The 24,053-nt window shown below is 42.8% G+C and overlaps 1 protein-coding gene across 3 annotated transcripts; it reads right to left on the reverse strand.

The window, feature by feature from the left end:
* Window positions 1-1,093: 1,093 nt before the first annotated feature.
* On the reverse strand, window positions 1,094-22,703 carry RNASE10 (ribonuclease A family member 10 (inactive)). Of its 3 annotated transcripts, XM_005656307.4 has the most exons (3): window positions 22,564-22,703; window positions 3,697-3,775; window positions 1,094-1,916 (listed from the first exon to the last, which is right to left on the reverse strand). In XM_005656307.4, exon 3 carries the CDS (start codon window positions 1,909-1,911, stop codon window positions 1,270-1,272), a length of 642 nt encoding a protein of 213 aa, XP_005656364.1. In that variant the 5' UTR covers window positions 1,912-1,916; window positions 3,697-3,775; window positions 22,564-22,703; the 3' UTR covers window positions 1,094-1,269.
* Between the last annotated feature and the right edge of the window lie 1,350 nt (window positions 22,704-24,053).

Below are 24,053 nucleotides of genomic sequence, written 5' to 3' on the forward strand. Positions count from 1 at the left end.
TAAAAAATAAAATAAATAAATAAAAAGTGGGGCAAAAAAAAAAGAAAAGAAAGAAAAAAAGGGTTGGGGAAGAAAGAAAAAAGGGTGGGGGGAGAGGGAGTTCCCATTGTGTCTCAGGGGGTTACAAATCTGACTAACTTCTATGAGGATGTGGGTTCAATCCCTGGCCCCTCTCAGTGGGTTAAGGATCCAGCATTTTCACGAGCTGTGGTGCAGATTGATGACATGGCCTGGATCCCACATTGCTGTGTCTGTGCTGCAGGCCAGCAGCTGCAAGTCTGATTTGACCCCTAGCCTGGGAACTTCCATATGCCGCAGGTATAGTCCTAAAAAGAAAAAAAAAGAAAAAAATTCCCTCTGAACCCGTTCAGTCTACATCTATTGAGCACTTAATATGAGTATTATTCTACTTACTGGACATAATTTTTGAAAATGGCTCTCTCTCCTAATCACTCTCTTGACCCACTTCCTTCTAACTACAGGGCTAACACCTTCTTACCTTTCGTGGCTTAAGAGATCAGTATCGGCTGAATGAATTTCCAAAAGGATTCAAAGAACCGGGAGAGCCCAAAAAGAAGAGGAAAGGGAGACCAGAAGAAAGCGGGGAGGTGGAGAAACAAAGGGAGAGAAAGGAAGATACAAAACGGCAGATAGTAAAAGATGGGAGGCAAAAGAAAAAGGGGAAGAAGGGTCGAGAAAACAAGTGCTGTCCCTGCCCCAGGACATGTTCTATCTCAGTCTGCACCACCATAGCACCTCAGTAGCAGACCCTACACCTAGGGGCCAGGAAAAGAAACCCGATGCCAGATGCAGGGGCCAGATGCAGTCACAGGTTGAATCACTTTAATTTGCATCTGCAAAAGTGCTGCGTGGGAACCCCCAGAGGTTTATGTGATTGCCCCAGGGGTTCACAGTGGGTAGCAGGGAAGGACACGGGTAAAGGATGCATTAAACTCTTGTGTTCCATACCTAACCTAAAGGCCGCCAGACTAGGGAACAGACTGATGACCAGGATTATAGGAGAGACCAAAGCCGTTTCATCACCCTGTTCTACAGCCTCTAATCCCAGGAACAAAATGCAAGTTGGGTGAACTCTAGGGCAAAGAAGATTTATATTTTCATATGTAATAAAGAATAGGCTAACCTCTCTTCCCCAAAAAAGAGAATTTTTTTTTTTTTTTTTGGCAGAATACCTAAGGAGGAAAACTGCATGAAAAAGAGCAAGTGGAGAGAAAGACAAAGATGAGAAAGTGAAGAAGAGAAGTTGCTTCATGATCCAGACATTACCTGGACTTTCATGTCATTACAGGATATCAAAATGTGCTTTTCAAGAAGGAAAGTTACATAATTACAGTGAGGAGTGACTTGGCCTGGTTTGGATAACTTGCAGAATGTCAAATCAAAAGGACGGGCGCTTTTGTGACACTTGCCTCCCTTGAGCTCACAGGCAACAGGAGGACTCTTACAGACAGCTTTGATTTCATCTGGTTCCTCATGGATGAATATGTACTGGGATATGCATGTGTGATTGTACGGTTTCATCTTCTTTGCCATCAGGGTATTGCATTCCCTATCCATCAGGTCAGACCTGAGATAGTTTGGGTAGCTCTGGGAGAAAGCCTGAGCTCTGAGCATCTTGTTTCCTCCAACTTCGTCTTCACTAAGGATGGTCTCTTCTGGTTGCATCACTACATTGTCACTAAGCAGCAGGGTTTCCATGGTTCGGGTGCCCGCTCCCTTCTTAGTGGCCTGAGTCTTGTCCTGTGAGTCACTGGACTGAAACTCACTCAGTAGCTGATCACTTTCCTCCAGGACTGCTGCAGCCATCTGAAGTCCCAACCCCAGGCCCACCCCCAGACCCAGCAGCAGCAGCAACATCATGAAGAAGAACTGCACCAGAGTCAGCTTCATTTCGCCTAGAAAGGAGGAGGGAAACAGAAGGACCAACTTTGAGAAACCTGGCTCCAGTAGCGATCCTAGACTCTCCTAAACCCTGACGGCATAGTCTTTGGGGTCTCTTCTCCCTTCTCCACATCGTCCACTCCCCCCAAGGCAGAGATCCTTTCCTATTTCTCCTGTTCCTCCCCATCACGTTCCCTGTTGCTGTGTAATAACATTTGGATGTAGCAGAACTGAAAGATGACCAGTGGAATCAGTTTTGCAACTGACTCACAGATGGGGAATCAGTGGGGAAAGCTGACATCCACTGACTTTTTTTTCACCACACCTGTGGCTTGTGAAAGTTCTCGAGGCAGGGATGGAACCTGAGCCACAGCACAACCCCAGTCACTACAGTGGCAATGCCAGATCCTTAATTCATGCCCCAGGAGAACTGCAAATTTCAATTGACTCTTAAACAGAAATTAGCTCCTTCCAAAAAGGAAAGAGTAAGAAGAAAAGTACAGTGTCATTCTTTCCTTGCGAGAAATTCTTTTAAGATGTCTTATTCTCAGTAAAAGACTAGAATTACCATAGGAGACCATCTTCCTCTTTTTATCTCAAATTTATTTTTGTTCATTCAAGTATGTTTTATTTTCCCTGCTACCCCCCCCCAAAAAAAAGATCAAAAAGAATAGGAAAAGTACTCTAGTCCATTCTCACACCTAAACTGAGGTTGGTGGGGAATAATCAATTTCATCTTGCTAAAACCACATCTTGTCATGGCAGATTCATTTCTACTACTACAGCTCTCTTAGCATTTGGGTATTTCTTGCTGATTAATTTTTGTACTCTTAAAGAGAACATGAAAAAAAAAAAAAAAGAATGAAACCAAAAAAAACCAAACAACTGACCCACTGGAGATCCCCTACTAATAAAGATTCTAATGAGACTGAGAGAAAGAGCACAAGTTTTCATTCTGCTCTGGCAGTCTCATGCCCCCATCAAAGAGAGACCTTCCCAGAGGTCCCTTAGGGCTCGGCAGGTGAAGGATCCAATATTGTCACTACTATGGCTTGAGTTCAGTTCCTGGTCTGGGAACTTCTGCATGCTGCCAGCATAGACAAAAAAAAAAAGAGATAGATTTCCCCTACCAGAAAAAATATTGCTATAAAGAACATCTTTGAGACAATTGATACTATTAGAATATTGTCAGTCGAGTAGATAGGAGTATTATATCAGTGTTTGATATATTGAATCTGAAATGTACCCTGATTGTTTAAGGGAATATATTTGTTTTTAGAAAATGAATCCTGAAATATTAAGATGCAGAGGGGCATCATATTGGCAACTTACTCTCCAAGGTTCAAAATAGATATTATATGTATGTGTGTACATGTGTGTTTACAGAGTGAGAAAGAAAAACTGTTTTAATGAGGGAAATAAATTTTTAAAATATTGTGTTTGCTCAGTGGGTTAAGGATCTGGCGTTGCCGTGAGCTGTGGTGTAGGTCGCAGACATGGCTCGGACCTGGCGTTGCTGTGGCTGTGGTGTAGGCCGGCGGCTACAGCTCTGATTAGACCCCTAGCCTAGGAACCTCCATATGCCACGAGTGTGGCCCTAGAAAAGACAAAAAAAAAAAAAAAAAAAAAAAAAATTGTGTCTGGATAAAGGGCATTTAGGAGTTCCTTGTATTGTTGTTATAACTTTTCTTTAAAGTTGAAATATTTCAAAAATTGTTTAATTCTTTAAAAAGAGAGAGAATTCCCCATGTTGTTCTCTGGAGCACCCATCACCACTGTGACTCACCTACATACCTAAGTATCTTCAAAGATGCTCTCGTCCTCCTATTTCCCAAGTTCTTCCCTCCCAGGGTTTCCTTCTCTGGATGCTGGTCTGCAGAAAAATGGATATCCCCTTGTGATCCATGTGCTCTTAAACCCAGACTTACTTCCTACGCCCAACCCCATTACCATGCCCCCGGCCCAGCACTCAATAAATGCACGCAGCCAACTGTCCTTTCTGCTCCCATAAACACTTTGAAGTAAGTCTGTTTGGACATTGAAACAGATCCAGACATCCAAGACAGGAAATGTCTCCAGCCTGGGAAACTGCAGACAGCTTTGTTTTCCAATCAATTGTTCCACGCCTGAGTTACACCCACTATCCTGTGGTTTATAGTAGCCTGAACTTCCTTATAAATTTCAAACCAAGTCATTTCCTCATAGTCTCTGCACAAACTTCCTTTAACCCTTCCCTGTCATTTCTGAAATGTCAAGATCTTTGGCCTTCACAGACTTCGAAAAACTTATGGTTACCAAAAGAAACAGGTTGCGTAGGGGGGAATGGGCGGTGGGTTTGGGATGGAAATGTTGTAAAACTGAGTTGTGATGATGGCTATACAACTATAAATGTAAAATTCATTGAATTCAAAAAAAAAAAAAAAAGATCTTTGGCCTGTATTTAGGTCATCCCTTCAAAGTGATTATTTTGATTTTCACATTTTAGAACTGTACCATGATGTCGTTAGAAGATTTAGAGTATCTGAGTCAATGATGAATTTTTACATATCTTTACTGATGAGGCCTATCCCAGCCCTTCACTCTCTATCTTTTCAACTCACAGCCAATAACCACATATCAAGTTTTGGAAAGCCAATAATTGAGCCCTAAATATGAGATTACCCAAAGCAGCACCATCGCTATCATTCCCCATGGGTAAGTAAAACCAGGAGGGTTGTAATGATGAGTCTACTCACTTTAGCTGAAAGTGACATCATGAGGCAACTTTTTTCTTTATTTTAGGGCTGCACCTGCAGCATATGGGAATTCCCAGACTAGGGGCTGAATCAGAGCTGCATCTCTGACCACAGCTTGTGGCAAAGCCAGATCCTTAACCCAATGGGCGAGGCCAGGGATGGAACCCGCATCCTCATGGATACTAGTCATGTTTGTTACCACTGAGCCAGAACAAGAACTCCCTCTATTAGCCTTTCTGAGTTGAGGAGATGGAATTGGGAGTCCAAGGAAGTAAAGGCCACTCAAGTCCACTGTAAAGTAACCAGAGGGGACAGGACTGCACAGAAAGAACTCCAGAGATCCACAGCAGAGAGATATCACTGCATTCCGCAGAGAATGACTAAAATCGAAAAATAGTGATAGGAGTTCCTGTGTGGCTCAGCTGTTAAGGATCTGGCATTGTCACTGCAGTGGCACTGATCACTGCTGTGGTTCAGATTCAGCCTGGGAACTTCTGCATGCTAAAGACACAGCCAAAAAAAAAAGTGATAAGATCAAATACTGATAAGGATGCAGTGGAACTGGATCTCTCATACCTTGCTGGTGGGAATGTAAAATGATACAGTCATGCTAGAAAATTTGGCAGATTCTGAAAATACTAGACATACAATTATACAACCCAGCAATCACACTCCTGGTCATTTATCCCAGAGAAACAAAAACATATATCAGAGTTCCCACCATGGCTCAGTGGAAACAAATCTGACTAGTATCCATGAGGTCGAAGGTTCAATCCCTGGCCTTGCTCAGTGGGTTAAGGACCTAGCATTGCTGTGAACTGTGGTATAGGTCGCAGATGCAGCTTGGATCTGGCGTTGTAGGCCGGCAGCTGTAGCTCCGATTTGACCCCTAGTCCGGGAACCTCCATATGCCGTGGGTCTGATCCTAAAAAGACCAAAACAAACAAACAAAAAACCCCATATATCCACACAAAAACTTCTACATGACTATTCACAGCAGTTTTATTCATACCAACCAAAATCTAGAAAACAACTCAATTATCTTTCAATAAGTGAAGGGCTGAACAAACTGTGGTACTTGTACCCCATGGAATACCTATACACCTGACAACCTGGATAGAGCTCAAGGGCACTATTCTGAGTGAAATTATAATAATATCAAATGGTCATGACTGTGTAATTCCATTTACATGACATGGAGAATATAGTATTGTTTGCCAGGGCTTAGGATGGGAGGGATAAGAATACAGGTGTGACTCTAAAGAGGTAGCACAAGGGAGATATTTGTAGTGATTAAATGGTTCTGTATCTTTTTTTCTTTTTGTCTTTTTAGAGCTGCACCTGTGGCATATGGAGGTTCCCAGGCTAGGAGTCGAATGGGAGCTATAGCCACTGGCCTATGCCACAGCCACAGCAATGACAGATCCGAGCCACCTCTGCCACCTACACCACAGCTCACGGCAACGCCGGATCTTTAGCCCACTGAGTGAGGCCAGGTATCAAACCTGCATCCTCATTATCAGCAGTCAGATTGTTTTTGCTGAGCCACAATAGGAACTCCTAGTTCTGTACCTTGACTGCTGTGGTAGTTACATGAATCTACACATGAAATAAAATGACACAAAAGTACACACACATAAACACACAGACATTATACTAATGTTCATTTCCTGGTTTTGATATTATACTATAGACAGGTAAGATGTAATCAATAGAGGAAACCAGGCGAAGGATACACGGGATCTCTGTGTACTATCTTTGAATCAATTACTATTGCAAAATAAAAAAAGTTTTTTCAAGCGTTAATGCTCATTATAAAATGTGTGCATAATACTATAAAGCAACACACACAAGAGTCTCATCAAGACTGTCATTTACATTTTGATGTACATCCTTGCAGTTTCCTCCCACCCCACCTAACCCTGTATTGATGCTAAATGTAACATGTCGATTAAAAGTTGAGGAGTTCTCACTGTGGCATAACGGGATTGGTGATGTCTCTGCAATGCCATGAGGCAAGTTCAATCCCTGGCCTGGCACAGTGGGTTAAAGGATCTAGTGACATAGGTCACAACTGCAGCTCAGATCTGATCCCTAACCCTGAGCTCCATATGTCACAAAAAAGAAAAAAGAAAATTGCAAGTTAAGATGTCAGATGACAATTGAACATAGTAAACATAGGAGTCTAGAGTTCAAAGGAGGCAGAGCTGGAGATGCACATTTGGGAGACATCAGCATAGGCCTGGGTATAAAGTCACAAGACTGGAGGAGACTGAGTCTCAGGAGAAGGTTGGTGTTTTATTTTATTTACTTACTTATTTATTTTGTCTTTTTGTCTTTCTAGGACCGCTCCCACGGCATATGGAGGTTCCCAGGCCAGAGGTCTAATCAGAGCTGTAGCCACTGGCCTATGCCACAGCCACAGCAATGCCAGATCCGAGCCTCATCTGCGACCTATACCACAGCTCACGGTAAGCTCACAGCCGGATCCTTAACCCACTGAGCAACACACACAAGAGTCGAACCTGCAACCTCATGGTTCCCAGTCGGATTCATTAACCACTGAGCCACAACGGAAACTCCTTTTTTTTTTTTAAATGGGAAAAATAACAGCTTTTTTACTATAATAAAGACCAAGTAGAGAAGAAAAACTGCGGGAGAAAAAGGAAAGAATTGTTAGAGCAATGATTTTGAGTGCTCAGACTCTGAAGATGGATTACCTGTGTGGACTCATGTAAATTTTTTTTTTCTTTTTGTCTTTTGTCTTTTTAGGGCCGCACCCATGGCACGTGGAGGTTCCCAGGCTAGGGTCCAGTCAGAACTGTTGCCGCCAGCCTATGCTACAACCACAGACATGCCAGATCCCAGAAGCATCTGCGGCTTACAACCACAGCTCACAGCTCATAGCAGATCTTTAATCCAATGAGCAAGGCCAGGGATCGAACTTGCAACCTCATGACTCCTAGCCAGATTCATTTCCGCTGCGCCACGAGGGGAACTCCTAAATGTGTTGTTTTAACTGTGAGTCACACTACAGGATAGTAAAGGGGACATACAACATGTTTGCTACGAAAGATTGGCTCTAGTGACATGATGGCGAACCTCTGATTTAAAAGAATTAATAATGGTTAGGGGTCTTGCTACTGTGGACAGGGGGTCTTTTCCCTGATTCTGCAGTTGCAAGTGTTACTGCTTAGTGACAGTTGACTGGGTACAAGAATCCAGGTCGCCCTTGGGCTGGAAGCTCTCCAGCTGTGAGGAGTTTCTTAAGATGGGAGACATTGAAACAAAAGAAAGGGAAGAATGCTGAACAATGTCTTACTAATTAGGAACCCAACTCTTCTTGGGTCCCAAATAAGCCATGAGCTTATTTCCCCAGGGTTTTTGTCACTCAAACACCCTCCAGATACAAAAAAATCCAGGGTTGTGGAAAGGGCTCATTTTTTCAAAGATGGATGACCTGGTATCTAAACACTGACGCTGTTAGATCTCAGAGCGCTAGCACAATTGTGTGCAAATTTTAGCATCCGTTTACCATCACCCACGGAACATTAGGGGGTTTAGTCTATTAAGGGTATTCAGCAAATATCTTGCTAGTGAATGCCTCCTCTGGATATTATGTAGCATATTTCTTTTTACAGAAACAGTTCTGAAGCTTATGCTCAGATCAAGGTTAAGTAGAGTGTGAAACCTAATCTGTGCTCTGCTCAGCAAACTGTACAAACTGGCACAAAGCTGACATCCCTCAGAGGAAGGGGCTTTTCTTTCAATCCATGCAAAGTGATGTTTAGGCTTCCAGGAACCTAAATAGATAGCTTTGCATTTTAGTTCATTTTCACAGAAATGACCTCATATTATGACCCTTACAACTTCTCCACCAAGTAAGAATGATTTCTTCTGTTTTAAAATACAACTGAGGCCACAAAGGTAGTGGGTGACAGAACCGGAATGGAACCCTGATCTACCTGACTCCCACGGATTGTTCCTTCCCTTATACTACACATCTTGCCCCTGATAATCTGTTCCAGTTGAGGTCATTTCTTCTTGGGTCTAGAGAAAAATCAGTCACCATTAATGCCTAAAACACTCTTGCTTATGGATGGATATTTTCAGCTGTTATCAAGAATCAGGAGTTCCCTTTGTGGCTCAGTGGAAAGGAACCTGACTAGTATCCATGAGGATGCAGGTTCGATCCTTGGCCTTGCTCAGTGGGTTAAGGATCTGGCATTGCTGTGACTGTGGAGTAGGCCAGCGGCTACAGCTCAAATTTGACCCCTAGCCTGGGAGCCTCCATATGCCACAGATGCAGCCTTAAAAAGACACACACACACGAATCATAACAGTTCATATAACAAGTGTAAAGTGTGATACATACACCAGCTTCCAATCTGTAGAACCCAACCCTTCTAACCTCTGCTGATCTTTCACTCTTATAATCATTTTATCCCTTCTCTAATCACTGCAGTTCTCCTGATCAGGCTCTTACTTGTTTGGGTCCTGCATAGCCCTGGGTCCATTTGACACTATGGGGCTGTTATTATACTACGTCTTGTTCTTTCTAAATGAATGATTTTGCAGATCTGTACTGTTGGAGGAGTTTTGTTAATAACATATGATGGATGAAACTGACCACAACCAAACTACTCTGATGCAGGGCAACTTCCAGAACCAAACAAAGTCTAAAAGAAGGAGCTCCCCAAATCACATCTAATCTTCAACTCCCCTCTCTAAATGCTCTGTCTTCTTATAGCCTACATCTCTGCCAGGAATGATGCCAGCTCACTGAAATTCTAGGTTGTATCCTCTGTAAAAATATGTTCATATGTTTTTATCAACGGAGGTAAGTAACATTCACTGACTTCTTTGAAATAGGGTTAACAATTCTTTCTCTACCTATATTTTTTTCTTTTTAGGGCTGCACCTGCAGTATACAGAAGTTCCCAGGATAGGGGTTGAATCAGAGCTGCAGCTACTTGCCTACACCACAGCCTTGGCAACACTGGATCCAAGCTGCATCTGCAACCTAAGCTACAGCTTAATCCTCTGAGTGAGGTCAGGGATTGAATCCTAATCCTCATGGATACTAGTCAGGTTCTTAACCATCTGAGCCACAACAGGAACTCCAACAATTCTTTTTTTTAATTTTATTTTTTTTATTTTTTATTTTTTTGTCTTTTCGCCTTTTCTAGGGCCACTCCCATGGCATGTGGAGGTTCCCAGGGTAGGGGTCGAATCGGAGCTATAGCCACAGCCACAGCAACGCATGATCCAAGCCATGTCTGCGACCTACACCACAGCTCACGGCAACACCGGATCCTTAACCCACTGAGCAAGGCCAGGGACCAGACCCGCCACCTCATGGTTCCTAGTCGGATTCATTAACCACTGCACCACAACGGGAACTCCCAACAATTCTCTTAGAGACATTTTGTCAAGAAATGTTTTCAAAGTGACTTTATTATCAGGTTTTGCATGCCAAAGAAGCAAACAAATGTCCCTGTAATTTGCACTAATTTTATTACAAACCTCCATAACCTTTCGCACTTGAAAATTATCAGCTTTAAAATATCCACAAGCAGGAGTTCCCATAGTGTCTCAGCAGTAACAAACTCAACCAGTATTCATGAGGATTCGGTTTTGATCCCTGGCCTCGTTCAGTGGGTTAAGGATCTGGCGTTACCATGAGCTGTAGTGTAGGTCGCAGATGTGGCTCAGATCTGGTGTTGTGGCTGCAGTGTAGGCTGGTAACTGCAGCTCCACTTCCACCCTTAGTCTAGGAACTTCCATATGCTGTGGGTGTAGCCCTGAAAAAAAAAAAAAAGAAAAGAACCACAGGCCTTTTAAGGCTCTGTCACCTACTGATAGTTTCTATTTTAATCTAATGCTTGTCCAAAGACTTCCCCATAAATTATGGTCTAGAATTTGCATCTTCAGTTTAAAAAAAAAATAGTCGGAGTTACCGTTGTGGCACAGTGGAAACAAATCCAACTGAGGTTTCGGGTTCCATCCCTGGCCTTGCTCAGTGGATTAAGGATCTGGCGTTGCCTTGAGCTGTGGTGTAGGTTGCAGATGAGGCTCAGATCTGGCATTGCTGTAGCTGTGGCTTAGGCTGGCAGCTGTAGCTCTGATTTGACCGCTAGCCTGGTAATCTCCATATGCTGTGGGTGCGGCCCTAAAGAGAAAAAAAAAAAAAATTTAATTCAAAAATTAAAAAAAAGTTGGGAGTTCCCGTCGTGGCGCAGTGGTTAATGAATCTGACTAGGAACCATGAGGTTGCGGGTTCTATCCCTGCCCTTGCTCAGTGGGTTAACGATCCGGCGTTGCCGTGAGCTGTGGTGTAGGTTGCAGACGCGGCTCGGATCCCGCGTTGCTGTGGCTCTGGCGTAGGCCGGTGGCTACAGCTCCGATTCAACCCCTAGCCTGGGAACCTCCATATGCTGCAGGAGCGGCCCAAGAAATAGCAACAACAACAACAACAAAAAGACAAAAGACAAAAAAAAAAAAAAGAAAAAAAAACACTACAATCCTTCCTTCAGTGATGACTGATGTCATCAACATCAGTCACCAGCAGAAAACATCTGTAAAAGATGTGCATGGCTGAATGCACCTCCCCCTTCACCTTTATGACTTATATCTTGATATTTCCCCCTTTCCTCTTTAGGGCAGTATTTCAGAACCATCTGAAATACTGCCTCCTGCCTCCTGGGCTGTAGTTAGTGAACAAAACAAAGGATGTCAAGGTCATCTGTGACAACAAACCGCTCCCGAGGGTGGGCAGGTGAGCCCTGAGGGACCTCAGGGAAGAAACAAAGAAGACTGGCCCACAGCTAAGGTGTATATCAAAGGAGTGACTCCAGGAAGCCCAGACCTTCCCATCTTCCCATTGAAACTGGTTTTCTGTAAATCTGGTTATCTTTAAATCTTTTGTTCCTACTACCTTCCTTTTGTTGCAAAACTCATATATCGTGGCATCCCCACCTCACCTGCTCTGAGCGGTTTACTGGGGCTACCTGAGATGCTGTCTCCTGGGCTTAAGTCCTAATTTCACCCCAAATAAAACTTAACCGTCAATTTTCAGGTTGTATTTTTTTTAGTTGACAATGCAAAAAAGGCTTTTTTCTTTCTTCTTAAACTCTCTGTAATCTATAACAAATTGCTAGACTCTGATTTCGCAAACTGTAATAAACATAAATGTGATATTTGGGGAGTTCCCTGGTGGCTCAGTAGGTTAAGGATCCAGCATTGTCACTGCTGTGGCTCTGGTCAAGGTATGGGTTTAGTCTCTGGCCTTGGAACTTCCACATATACCACAGGCAAGGCCAAAGGGGGGGGAAAAAATAGATGATATTGATTCTCACTGACTCACACAATTAGCCCATAAATTTACCAGATCTTACTTTTCATAGCAATATAGATATTTGCATAGATTCAGTCAGAATCTGCCCTCCTTTTACCAGGATATAATGGAAAAATAATTTATGCAACCAAAGCCTCGCGCAGAGATTATTTTTGAGAATGATGCCAATTTATACTAATATGATGGGTAGTTCCCTTCGTGGCTCAGTGGTTAATGAATCCAACTAGGAACTGTGAGGTTGCGGGTTCAATCCCTGGCCTTGCTCAGTGGGTTAAGGATCCAGTTGCTGTGAACTGTGGTGTAGGTCGAAGATGCGGCTCAGATTCCATGTTGCTGTGCTATGGTGTAGGCTGGCAGCTGCAGCTCCAATTAGACCCCTAGCCTGGGAACCTCCATATGCCACCAGTGTGGCCGTAAATTGCAAAAAATAAAAATAAATAAATAAATAAACTAGTGTGATGAATCAATACCTACAAAGTCCTCTCAGGAAAACTTGTCTAAGACCTGGCTTATGGGGTCTTGGGCTTGTAGAAGGTAAGGAAGATCACTTAAGAAATTGTTGGAACCTTGAGAAGAAAGGAACTCACCCAAATTTGTATGCACCATGGGTGAAATCTGGTGGAAAGAATTTCTTGGGCTTGGTTTTTCTAAACTCAACATAGCAAATAACGGAAGCTTTTGAAAGTTCAATCTGGGATTCCTTGGGAAACTTCCAAAAAGGAGTTAATTTTGAGGCCTTAGCAATAATTTATGGCCCTAGATTCACAGAGTTGACTCAAGGAGCCTCTGTGGTAAATTAACACTCTTGCTACGCCTGCATGAATAATCTGGCCAACCCAACAGTCTTGCCCTTTTTGCTTTTTTTATTTCCCACTATACAGAGTTTCTTATCCTACCCCTCTTCTTATTCTTAGTGCCTAGCCTAGTGTCTGGCATACAGAACGTAATCAACATAATTTATTAGAAGAATCAATATCAGGTTATGAAACTGTATTTGCACCTGATTCCAACTGAGAAGCAGCGAGGAGAGCCAAGGAGGCAGGGTGAGGGGCAGAAGTCACCACACTTGATTCTCTCCTCGCAAACCTCAGCTTTAACTCAGGGAGAAGGAGAGTCCATTAAAAACAAACTCATAATTACCAGATAAAAGTTTTCAGAGAATACAAAGGCTCTAACTCTGCTGTTAGTAGCAACTGCAGCAAGAAAAAATAAGAACAAATCCACAAAGAGTGAACACATATCTGTAAACAATAAGTGCTCACAGTTACCCAGTTATTACTGGGTGCCAGGCGCTGTTTGAAGTACATCATTTTTACTGATCCTTCAAATCTTCTCAAGAGCTCTGGGAAGTAGTTGCAAATATTAATTCCATTTTATGTATGAGATCCTTGAAGCAAACAAAAATAGAGTAATTTTGCTAAAAATTGAGTAATTTGGCTAATAGTGCCAGCAAATAGTGGAGCCAGGATATGAATCCAGGCAATCTGATGCCAAAGCCACATTCCTGATGGCCAAATTCAAACTCTTGGAGATAACAAATACTGATGATATTTTGGAGTCTTGCCATGAAATCTCAAAGGGCAACAACAACTTTTTTTTTTTGCTTTTCAGGGATGCACCAGTGGCATATGGAAGTTCCAAGGCTTGGGGTCAAATTAGAGCTACAATTGCCAGCCTACACTACAGCCACAACAATGCCAGATCTGCGGCCTATACCACAGCTCATGGCAATGGCGAATCCTTAACCCACTGAGTGAGGCCAGGGACTGAACCCACAACGTCATGGTTCCTAGTTGGATTGTTTCTGCTGTGCCGCATTGGGAACTCCAAGGTGCAATTACAATTATATCCTTAGAATAAATCCTTCAAAACAAAATAAAATAAACTTATATAATTAGCTTAAAAATACTCTAGGAAGAAATGAGCACAGGTAAGAATAAAATAAGAAGGAGAAAAGTAACAAGATGGGCAAATTTTTTGTTATGGTTGAAGTTGGATATGGTGGGCACTGGGAAACTAATCATACTCTTTTCTCTACCTCAGTGTATGCTTGAAATTTTTCATAATAAACAGTTTTGTTTTTTTTTAATTATCTTGAATAGGGAAGGAAATGAAAAAAAGGAAGTCTGAAGGCCTTGTGCGGTTTTTCTGTTTTGTTTTGGGGGGGAGTTTGCACTCAGTAGTTTAACTGCTCCCTGACTCACCTCTGCTAACTGTTCTCTAGAAGAGGATATGCAAAACACCAGAGGTTTGGGGGAAGAGTGAGCCCAGGGAGGACGTGCTCAAGTGGCCTTGTTTCAGCCTTGAGTGCTGGCAAGCTTCACCCCACACAGGGGCGTTTGTCTGAACCGATCAGATCTGAGACTGGGCGGTGGCCAGATACTGCTGTCAGCAGACCGGGGAATGGAACTCTCTAAGGGCCGAGGACAAAGCTGGAGATGGGGGTATGTGGGGTGAATCAGTGCTAGAGACCAGGGGAGAGACAGGAGGAAGGTGGGAAGCAGTGTGCTCTTTCCTGGTCATCCCCTTCCCCCCACATTGACATGGCGAATCCGGAGCAAGTGGAGTCAGCCTGGTCTTGGGAGCAAGAAAGCCAAGAAAGAATGAATATTGTTCATGTCAAATGCGGGGGGGGGGGGAGACAAAAAAAGCCCATACCACCTATGTTTTATTTAGTGGGTCTGCTGAGATCACTCTGAGGGACTGCCCAGAAGAGGAAAGGGAGGAGCCAGGACATACAGGAGTTTTTGCAACAAAAACCAGGTAGTTGGAACAACAAAAGATTACTGTTAAAGAAAATCAGGGAGCTCCCGTCATGGCGCAGCAGAAACGAATCCGACTAGGAACCATGAGGTTGCGGGTTCGATCTCTGACCTTGCTCAGTGGGTTAAGGATCCAGCATTGCTGTGAGCTGTGGTGTAGGTCATAGACACAGCTCAGATCTGGCATTGCTGCGGCTGCAGCATAGGCCAGCAGCTCCAGCTCCAATTCGACCCCTAGCCTGGGAACCTCCATATGCCACAGGTGCGACCCTAAAAACCAAAAAAAAAAAAAAAAAAGAAAGAAAGAAAAATAAAAGGTTTGACACGTTCAATTAGACTTGTAGTCAATATTAACTTAGTGTGATTTCCTATTACGGGGTGCATTGCCTCTGGGAGATGAAAAGAAATAATAGCATATATAAAGTGCTGAATAAGTACCAGGGAATTGTCTTAAGGATTTTATTTACATTATTTCATCTAATATTACAAAGTAACATATGTATACTATATCCCTGTTGTATAAATGTAAAAGCAAAGCATTAGGAACCTTTAGTAAAACACCCAAGATCATACAGCTAGTAAATGACAAGGGCAGGACTGAATTCATATCTATTTGACTAAAAATCTATGTTTTTGGAAATTCCAGTGTGGACAGGAAGAAGTATGGAAATAGACTGCCAGTGGGGAATTCTTAGCAATCCTTGTGGTGCATAATGGTGCTAGACACTAAGAATGAGAAAGAATGAGCACGAGTAAAGAAGTGTGTGTCTCTGTGTGTGTGTGCCTGCCGGGATGGAAGATGACAGGTTATTAAACGGCTGAAAGGTAATTATAACACAACTCTTTTAGAATGAAAACGTAATTGTATGTATTTAAATTGTAATTAAATGTAATTAAATGAAAAGGTAATTTTTAGAATGAAAGGTAATTGTAACACAACTCTTCTAGCGTGGCCACTAAATACTGAAATAGTGAACTTAGCAGAGAAAGGACCAAACTTCAAACAACCGTCACTGTGACTTGAGGCAGTCCTCAAACAAGTTTTATTAGAACCACATTCAATTCAGTTGGCAAAATCCTCTGAAATCAAAAGATGATATACCATCTAAACTGGTGGCTTTTGATCTTTTAATCACCAGACACTTATTACTCCCAGACCTCTTGGGTGATAAATTATCTTTGTAAACTACAGTTATTTCTCTTGCTTAGACTAAGGCAAAATATCCAGAAAAGCCCAACAGCCCTGCAGGAAAATCGTCAGGTAGTGGACACAGCACAAGGCCACACTGGATCCGTCCGCAACTCACAGGTTCGGATTTTGTTTGTGAATCTGAAATTTTTTAGTCTCAAGACTGACTCACACCAACCAATCCCAAAATAAAAAGAGCTACACTGAAAAAATATGCAGTGAAAAATAAACCTGCCCCAAACCACAAAGTTTAGTGAGCAGGAGTGTTGACATTTATTCAGGCCAGGACAAGGATGGGGAAATATTTCTGATTTGGAATTAAGGGCTGAGTCAAAGCCACACTACTGAGGAGCAGTGGCTTAGAAGGAAGAAATTCCCATAGTGTAGAATTTCCCTTTCTAATCTCCAAGCTCCCCATCTCTTTAAAACACATTAGCATGTTTGTTGGTTTGTATTCTTTTATATTCCATCTATTCCAAGATAGGATTAAAGGTGGGCTCTGTGGGGTCCTCCCACATACAAATGCTTTCTAGATCCCGTTTCTTCTCTGTAGGAAATAGGCTTTATTCAGCCTCCTAGGCTCTTCTGAATATCAAAGGGCAGAATCAAACAGTTACTAATCAGGAAAGTGAGGGAATGTAGGAATGAAGGAGAGGCAATCAAGACAAGATAGTACAGCTATTGAAGCAGAATCCTGGTTCCTGCGCAAGGGATATACATAACAAAATCTTTTCCTTCTTTGGGAACTAAGGCCCCCACCAAGGGGAAGGATGGTAACTCCAGGCAGAGCACAAGATTCCTGGAAAACCACTCTGTTGCCTCACCACCAACCAATCAGAATAAAGTCACACACCTTGCAGCCCTCGCTCCAAATTTTGCCTATTAAAAATTTCTTCCCCACTCCACCCCTCCCACCCCCCGACCCCCTCGCCCACCCCCAGCCAGTGAGGAATTAAGGGTCTTTTGAGCACGAGCCACCCATTCTCCTGGCTTGACCCTTTAATAAAATTTTCTCTGCTCCAAACTCTGACATTTCAGTTTGTTTGGCCTCATTGTGTGTTGGGAACACCAACTTTTGTTCTGTAACAAAGGCAGCAGCTTGCAAAATTACATACAATACATGATAACACAAATCAAATTTAGGTGGGAGGAAAAAAGGCAGGATAAACTTTGATTGGTTGTATTTTAGCTGTGAGGATGCTAAAATCACTGCACTGTAAGCCTGCATTTTGGTCCCAAAAATTGGAGTCTGGATTTTCTTCCTTTTTTTTTTTTGCTTTTTGGACCATACTCACACGGCATATGGAAGTTCCCAGGCTAGGGATCCAATAGGAGCTACAGCTGCCAGCTTATGCCACAGCCCATAGCAACGAGGGATCCGAGCTGCATCTGCAACCTACACCACAGCTCACTGCAATGCCAGATCCCCAAGCCACTGAGCAAGGCTGGGGATTGAAACCGCATCCTCGTGGATACTTGTTGGATTTGCTTCTGCTGCACCACAATGGGAACTCCGGAGTCTGAATTCTTAGTGGCCACCCCGTCTCCATCAACAGATTAGGAGTTTGGGTGGTTAGATTTTACAAACAGTGGTGTTGACCAAAGATAAACACACAACCTGGAGTTCCTATTGGGGCTCAGCAGGTTACAAATCCAGCTAGTATCAAGGAGGATGCGGGTACCATCCTTGGCCTTGCTCAGTAGGTTAAGGATCCAGCATTGTTGTGAGCTGTGGTGAAGGCCCACAGCTGCATCTCCACTTAAGACCCCTAGCCTGGAAATTCCCATATACCACAGGTTCGGCTGTAAAAAGAAAAGCAAAAAAGAAAATCACACAACCTAAAAGTTGTGAATTATATTTTATTCAGGGACCTTACCAAGGCAACTTCTGTGTAATTCCAAGTGGTAAGGGAGGAGCCAGGATGCATACGATTTTTTGCTGAAAATAAAATATATATAGTTGGACATTAAAAGATTTCTGCTAGCCAGGAAAAATGAGTATCTCAAATTAATGATTTTAGTGCTTTTCTATGCATAGGAAGATGCAAAAGTCTGGGCTTACTGGAATTATTCCTGAGATATGCATCTTAACTATCTAGGGCCAGTATCTTGTTTTCCTCCAACTTGAATTCCCCTCAGGGAATACTGTCAGGCTGGCTGCACTGGCTGTTGGCTTCACTTACTGTTTTGTTTTGTTGGGTTTTTTTAAAATACTTTTATTTTATTTTACCTTTTTTTTTTTTTTTTTTTGGTCTTTTTGTTTTTTTAGGGCCCCACCCACAGATTATGGAGGTGCCCAGGCTAGGGGTCTAATCAGAGTGGAAGCTGCTGTCCTACACCACAGCCACAGCAACTCAGGATCTGAGCCACGTCTGTGACCTACACCACAGCTCATGGCAACACCGGGTCCTTAACCCACTGAGCGAGGCCAGGAATCGAACCTGAAACCTCATGGTTCCTAGTCGGATTCGTTTCCACTGCGCCACGACAGGAACTCCTTGTTTTTTTGGCCACACCGCAGCATATGGAAATTCTCTCAGGCCAGAAAAAAATCTGAGCCCCAGCTGTGATCTATGCCACAGCTGCAGCAATGTCAGATCTTCAACCCACTGTGCAGGGCCAGGTATTGAACGCAAGCCACAGCAGTGATCCAGCTACTTCCGCGACTAAGCTGGAGCCTCAACCCTCTGCACCACAAGAGAACTCCATAGGTTGAAGATTTTTTTAAAGTAAAAATTTTGGAGAAAATGGACATTAAAATTTTCCAAACTAAACAAAGATTGACTGTATAGCACATGGAACTATATTCACCTAAAAGTTGAATTATGTTTTAATCAGTGGATAAAACTGAGGACTTAAGCCTGGGGGGCAACATCTCATGTAACCCCGAGAAAATTGCTCAGAGGAGGCCAGGAAGAAGCAAGGATATATAGGAGTTTTGCAATAAAGGGTAGGTAGTAGGAACAAAAGATTAAAGCAGAAAACTAGACTTCTCAAGTTCAGGAATTTAGCACTTTTCAATATATGGGGAGATGAACTTTGTCCAGGCTCACTGAATTTATTCCTTTGATATGCACCCGAACTATTTGGGGCCAGGGTCCTGTGTTTTCACAGCCTGAGTTTCCACAGGGCTCACCCGGGGGAGTGGCTGCTGTCATGGCTGCTAGGTGGCAGGTAGTCTTCATTTCCTTCCTGAGTTCCCTCAGGGCTCACCCGCTCACCCTTGGAGGAGCTGCAATCACTGATGACTATGGCATCCTTTGTTTACTGATATGGCAGGCAATATTTTATTTCTCAAATTAAAAAAAAGACTGTAGATATGTTTGTACATATGTATAAGCAAATTGCTTTGTTGTACACCTCAAAATTACGCAGTAGTATAAGTTAACTACATATAAATTTTTTTCAATTTCCAAAAAATATTAAAAATTCATAGTAAGTACACTAAACTGGTCACAGTGTTTATCTTGGCTGAGGAGATATAGGGATTCTGTTTTGTTCTTTATATCATCCAGTTGTTCTACAGTAAAATGTATTGTTTTTGTAATCATATACAATTTTTATTTCAATTTATATACATTATATATATTTAAAAGCCATAGCCAGACTCTTTCTCTTGCCCCAGTGGCCTCTGTCTACACCACTCACTTCCCCACCCCTTCACGGCCCCAGCAAAGCAAGCTTGTTACCAAACCGCATTTCTCAACAAGGGCATTCACGCATATCACTAGCGCCTATCTTCCTTTTGCCACAAATACTTTCCCCATAAATTACTGCCCACACAAAACATACTTCCTCTAAACTGCTCTCCTGGAACAAATGGCTTTCTTCACCACTGACTGTACCTCTTTGCAAGTCTTCCGCCCATAAATCGTTCCTTCCTCAAAGTTCCTGTGTAACCTTTCTTCCACTTGAACTTTCTGAGCCACTGCCTCAATCCCCTGGTGAATTCCTCCAGGTGTGTTGCTAAATATTTCTCAATTGCTCACTTAAAGCGATGCCCTTCCCAAGCTGATGAAGTACTGAATCGCTTCCACTTTAATCTGGAATCAGACACAGCTCCCACCTCTTCCGAACCTGCTCTCCCAGCACCTTGCCTCGCAACCTGCAGCAGGTCAAGCAGACAGGACATGCATGAACAGATATCTACTGCAACATGAAAAGTACAGTGTAACATCTTAACTCTCTTCCATATAATTTATGTGTTGGGGGAGTTCCCGATGTGTCTCAGTGGTTAACAAACCTGACTAGCATCAATGGGGTTGTGGGTTCAGTCCCTGGCCTTACTCTGTGGGTTAAGGATCTGGCGTTGCCTTCGACTGTGGTGTAGGTCACAGATTCGGCTCGGATCCTGCATTGCTGTTGCTGTGGTGCAGGCCGGCAGCTACAGCTCTGATTGGACCCCTGCCCTGGGAACCTCCATATGTCGTGGGTGCGGCCCTAAAAGACAAAATAAAAATAATTTAAGTGTTGGGGAAGTGTACCATTGCTATTCTGTCTTTTCCAAACAAATCCTAAAGTTTCAAGCTACTTTTTTGGAATAGAATTTTAGAGGTTGTAAGACCAAAGTGTTTGCTCTAAGGCTTTGCCAAATAATTATCTAGCCCTGCTTCCACACTTCAAGAATGTAACTCAGCAATTTCTTTTTAGTGACGCTCTTCACAAATTGAGTGGACTCTGACTCCTTGTCTAGTCTTAACTCTCCGAAGTTGCCCAAGATAAATTTGATTCTCCTTTTACATCAACAATTCTTTAAAATGATTGAAGACCATTCCTCACTACTGTTTCATCTCCAATTTGCCACTGAGCACAACTCATCAGACCTTTCACGTTTAGCCTAAACATGTGGTATGTTTCCACACATTACCCACCTACATCATTCTCTGTAGATTCAAAGATATAGGGACAAAAGTCATGAATATGAAGTCTGGCTTAGTCATTCCTTTGCAATGTAATGATGGAAAAGTCTGGTGACTTTTCTTTCTTTTTTTTTTTTTTTTTGTCTTTTTGCCATTTCTAGCGCCACTCCCTCGGCATATGGAGGTTCCCAGGCTAGGGGTCTAATCGGAGCTGTAGCCTGTAGCCGCCGGCCTACACCAGAGCCACAGCAACGCAGGATCCGAGCTGTGTCTGCGACCCACACCACAGCTCACGGCAATGCCAGATCCTTAACCCACTGAGCAAGGCCAGGGATCCAACCGGCAACCTCATGGCTCCTAGTCAGATTGGTTAACCACTGTGCCGTGACGGAAACTCCTGGTGACTTTTCTTTAAGCCTCTCTTTTTTCATCTGAAAAATGAAAATGAGAAATATGTATGTATGTGTGTATATATATGTGTGTGTGTGTGTATATGTGTGTGTGTATATATGTGTGTGTCTATTTATATATATATATATTTACTTTTTAGGGCTGCAGGTGTGGCATATGGAAGTTCCCAGACTAGGGGTCGAATTGGAGCTGTAGCTGCCAGCCTGCACCACAGCCATAGCAATTCGGGATCTGAGCCTCGTCTGCAACCTACACCACAGCTCACTGCATTGCTGGATCCTTAACTCACTGAGCGAGGCCAGGGATCCAACCCGCCCACATCCTCGTGATACTTGTCGGGTTTGTAACCCGATGAGCCACAGTGGGAACTCCAAAATGAGAATAATATTAATGATGCTTATTAGTCTCCATAAATATCAAAGCAAAAAGGAAGAAGAATGTAAAATCTTTTGACTCTGTGCATGTTACATGCTGTGGTTGTTCACATTAAAGACCCAATAGCAGCAGAAATGTCTTTCCCTTACCCCACCTCATTACCGATTGGAACCTTCTATACCTGGCTTTTTTTTTCCCCGTTTTTCCGGGGTTGGGGGGTGGTTATTTGTAAACCTTGGCCACACACTTTGAGATTTAGCATCAGTGGGTCCTTTGGAAAGATTTTGGCAGTGATTACTCCTCCGGAATCAGTCTACTTATATGTGAATGGTCTTGCTTCATTCTTTTAAAAAAATGCTTCAGAGTTCACGTCATGGCTCAGTGGTTAACGAATCCGACTAGGAACCATGAGGTTGTGGGTTTGATCCCTGGCCTTGCTCAGTGGGTTAAGGATCCGGTGTTGCCCTGAGCTGTGGTGTAGGTTGCAGACACTGCTCGGATCCCACGTTGCTGTGGCTCTGGTGTAGGTTGGCAGCTACAGTTCCGATTGGACCTCTAGCCTGGGAACCTCCATATGCCGAGGGAGCGGCCCTAGAAAAGACAAAAAGACCAAAAAAAAAAAAAAAAAGCTTCAGCAAAATAGCTGCAACTTCCCTCTGCACTAACCACTCCTCCACATTCAATCAGTATTGTAATTGTTTCCTTACCTGTTTCTTCTTCTTTTTTTTTTTTTGTTTTTTTAGGGCTGCATCCATGGCATAAGGAGGTTCGCAAGCTAGGGGTCTGATCGGAGCTACATTTGCCAGCCACAGCCACAGCCACGCCAAATCCGAGCCTCTCCTGCAACTTCACCACAGCTCACAGCAACTCTGGATTCCCTAACCCACTGAGAGAGGCCAGGGATGGAACCCACAACCTCGTAGTTCCTAGTCAGATTAGTTTACATTGCGCCAAGATGGGAACACCTCCTTACCTGCTTCTTTACCTCCAGATCACAAAGCCTGGCCACATTTTCTGGAAATGTCCCAAAGTCTGAAGACTGAAGAATCTAAGCTGGATGTTAGCACTGAGGTTCTAGGAAGGAAGGGCTATGTTCCCTCTAACATCTTTGAAGTTATGTAACAGTTATGACCTTGCAGGGACCACGTTACAGAGCTCTTTCTCTGCTGCCCTCTTATGGACAGCTATCAAGTCAAAGACAAAGCTGTCAGTGTTAATTCATTTCCTTTCATTATCAGGAGTCCTGCAATGTGGTGCAGTTGTAACTGTACTATTAGCAAGTCATAAATTACTATAATCTGTAATCAATTAAAGGTCCCCATTTAAATCCCAGTCGATACTACAAACCATCTTGACTCCTCCCTCATAACATACCTAAGTATCAGCTGGGGGTAATTAAAAAATTTCTTTACGCCTCTTTACTTTTTTTTTTTTCCCAAGCTAGGGATAATCAGAGCTGCTGTCCTACACCACAGCCACGGCAAGCCAGATCCTTATCCCACTGAGCAAGGCCAGGGATCGAACCCGAAACCTCATGGTTACTAGTTGGGTTTGTTAACCACTGAGCCGTGACAGGAACTCCAGTTCTCCCCTCTTTGATTCCAGATTCATTTATCCAACTGCATACCCCACATGTCCATTCAGGTGGAGGTCCAGACTTTTGAGACTTAACAGCTATAAAAGTGAACTCTTGATTATCCACCAAAATTCTTCCTCCCTTAAGAGTCTCACCCGGTAAATGGCAGCTTTATTCACCTAATCCATCAGGGAAAAAACTTAAGCACGATTCTTCATTCCTATCTTTTTCTTGTATCTTATTCCCAATATATCAGCAAGTCTTGTCTTCTCTATCTTGAAAATATTTCCAGAATCTGATCTCTTACCACCTCCATCATCATCACTGATGCAACACAACTTCTAACCTAGTGTTCCACAATGGTCTATCTGATCTCCCTACTTTCAATTTAACCCCATACCATGGATTTTCTGTAAAGGAGGCAGTGAGTTGTTTAGGCTTTTTCCTTTTAAAAGTAAATCAGTGGAAAATACTTTCACTGTCTTTTCATACTCAAAATAAAATCCAAACTTCTTACTGTGACTACAACACCTGCCCACATCTCCAACCTTGTCTCCCACCATTTCCATTGTTCACTCTAATAACATTGGCCTTCTTGCTGTTGTTAAAACCCTAAATTCCCCTCAGAAACTTCATGCTGCCTGCACCTTCTGCTTGCACACCATTCCCTAATCATTTCACTGCTCACTCACATATTCATGCATCTATTCAACTGCCAGCTTCTCAAGATGGCCTTTCCTGTACTAACCTATTTGAAATGGCTCATTTCCTTATTACTTTCTCTTTTAGTAGCTTACTGAGATATAATTTACACATCATAAAATCCACCCATTTTAAGTGTACAATTCAATGATTTTTTTTTTTTTTTGTCTTTTTGTCTTTTTTGT

This window comes from Sus scrofa, chromosome 7 (genome assembly GCF_054392235.1).
Source record: "Sus scrofa isolate SSC_HxYL_T2T_F1_AM1 chromosome 7, Sscrofa_HxYL_maternal_Yorkshire_Landrace_v2.0, whole genome shotgun sequence".
Taxonomy (NCBI): Eukaryota; Metazoa; Chordata; class Mammalia; order Artiodactyla; family Suidae; genus Sus; species Sus scrofa.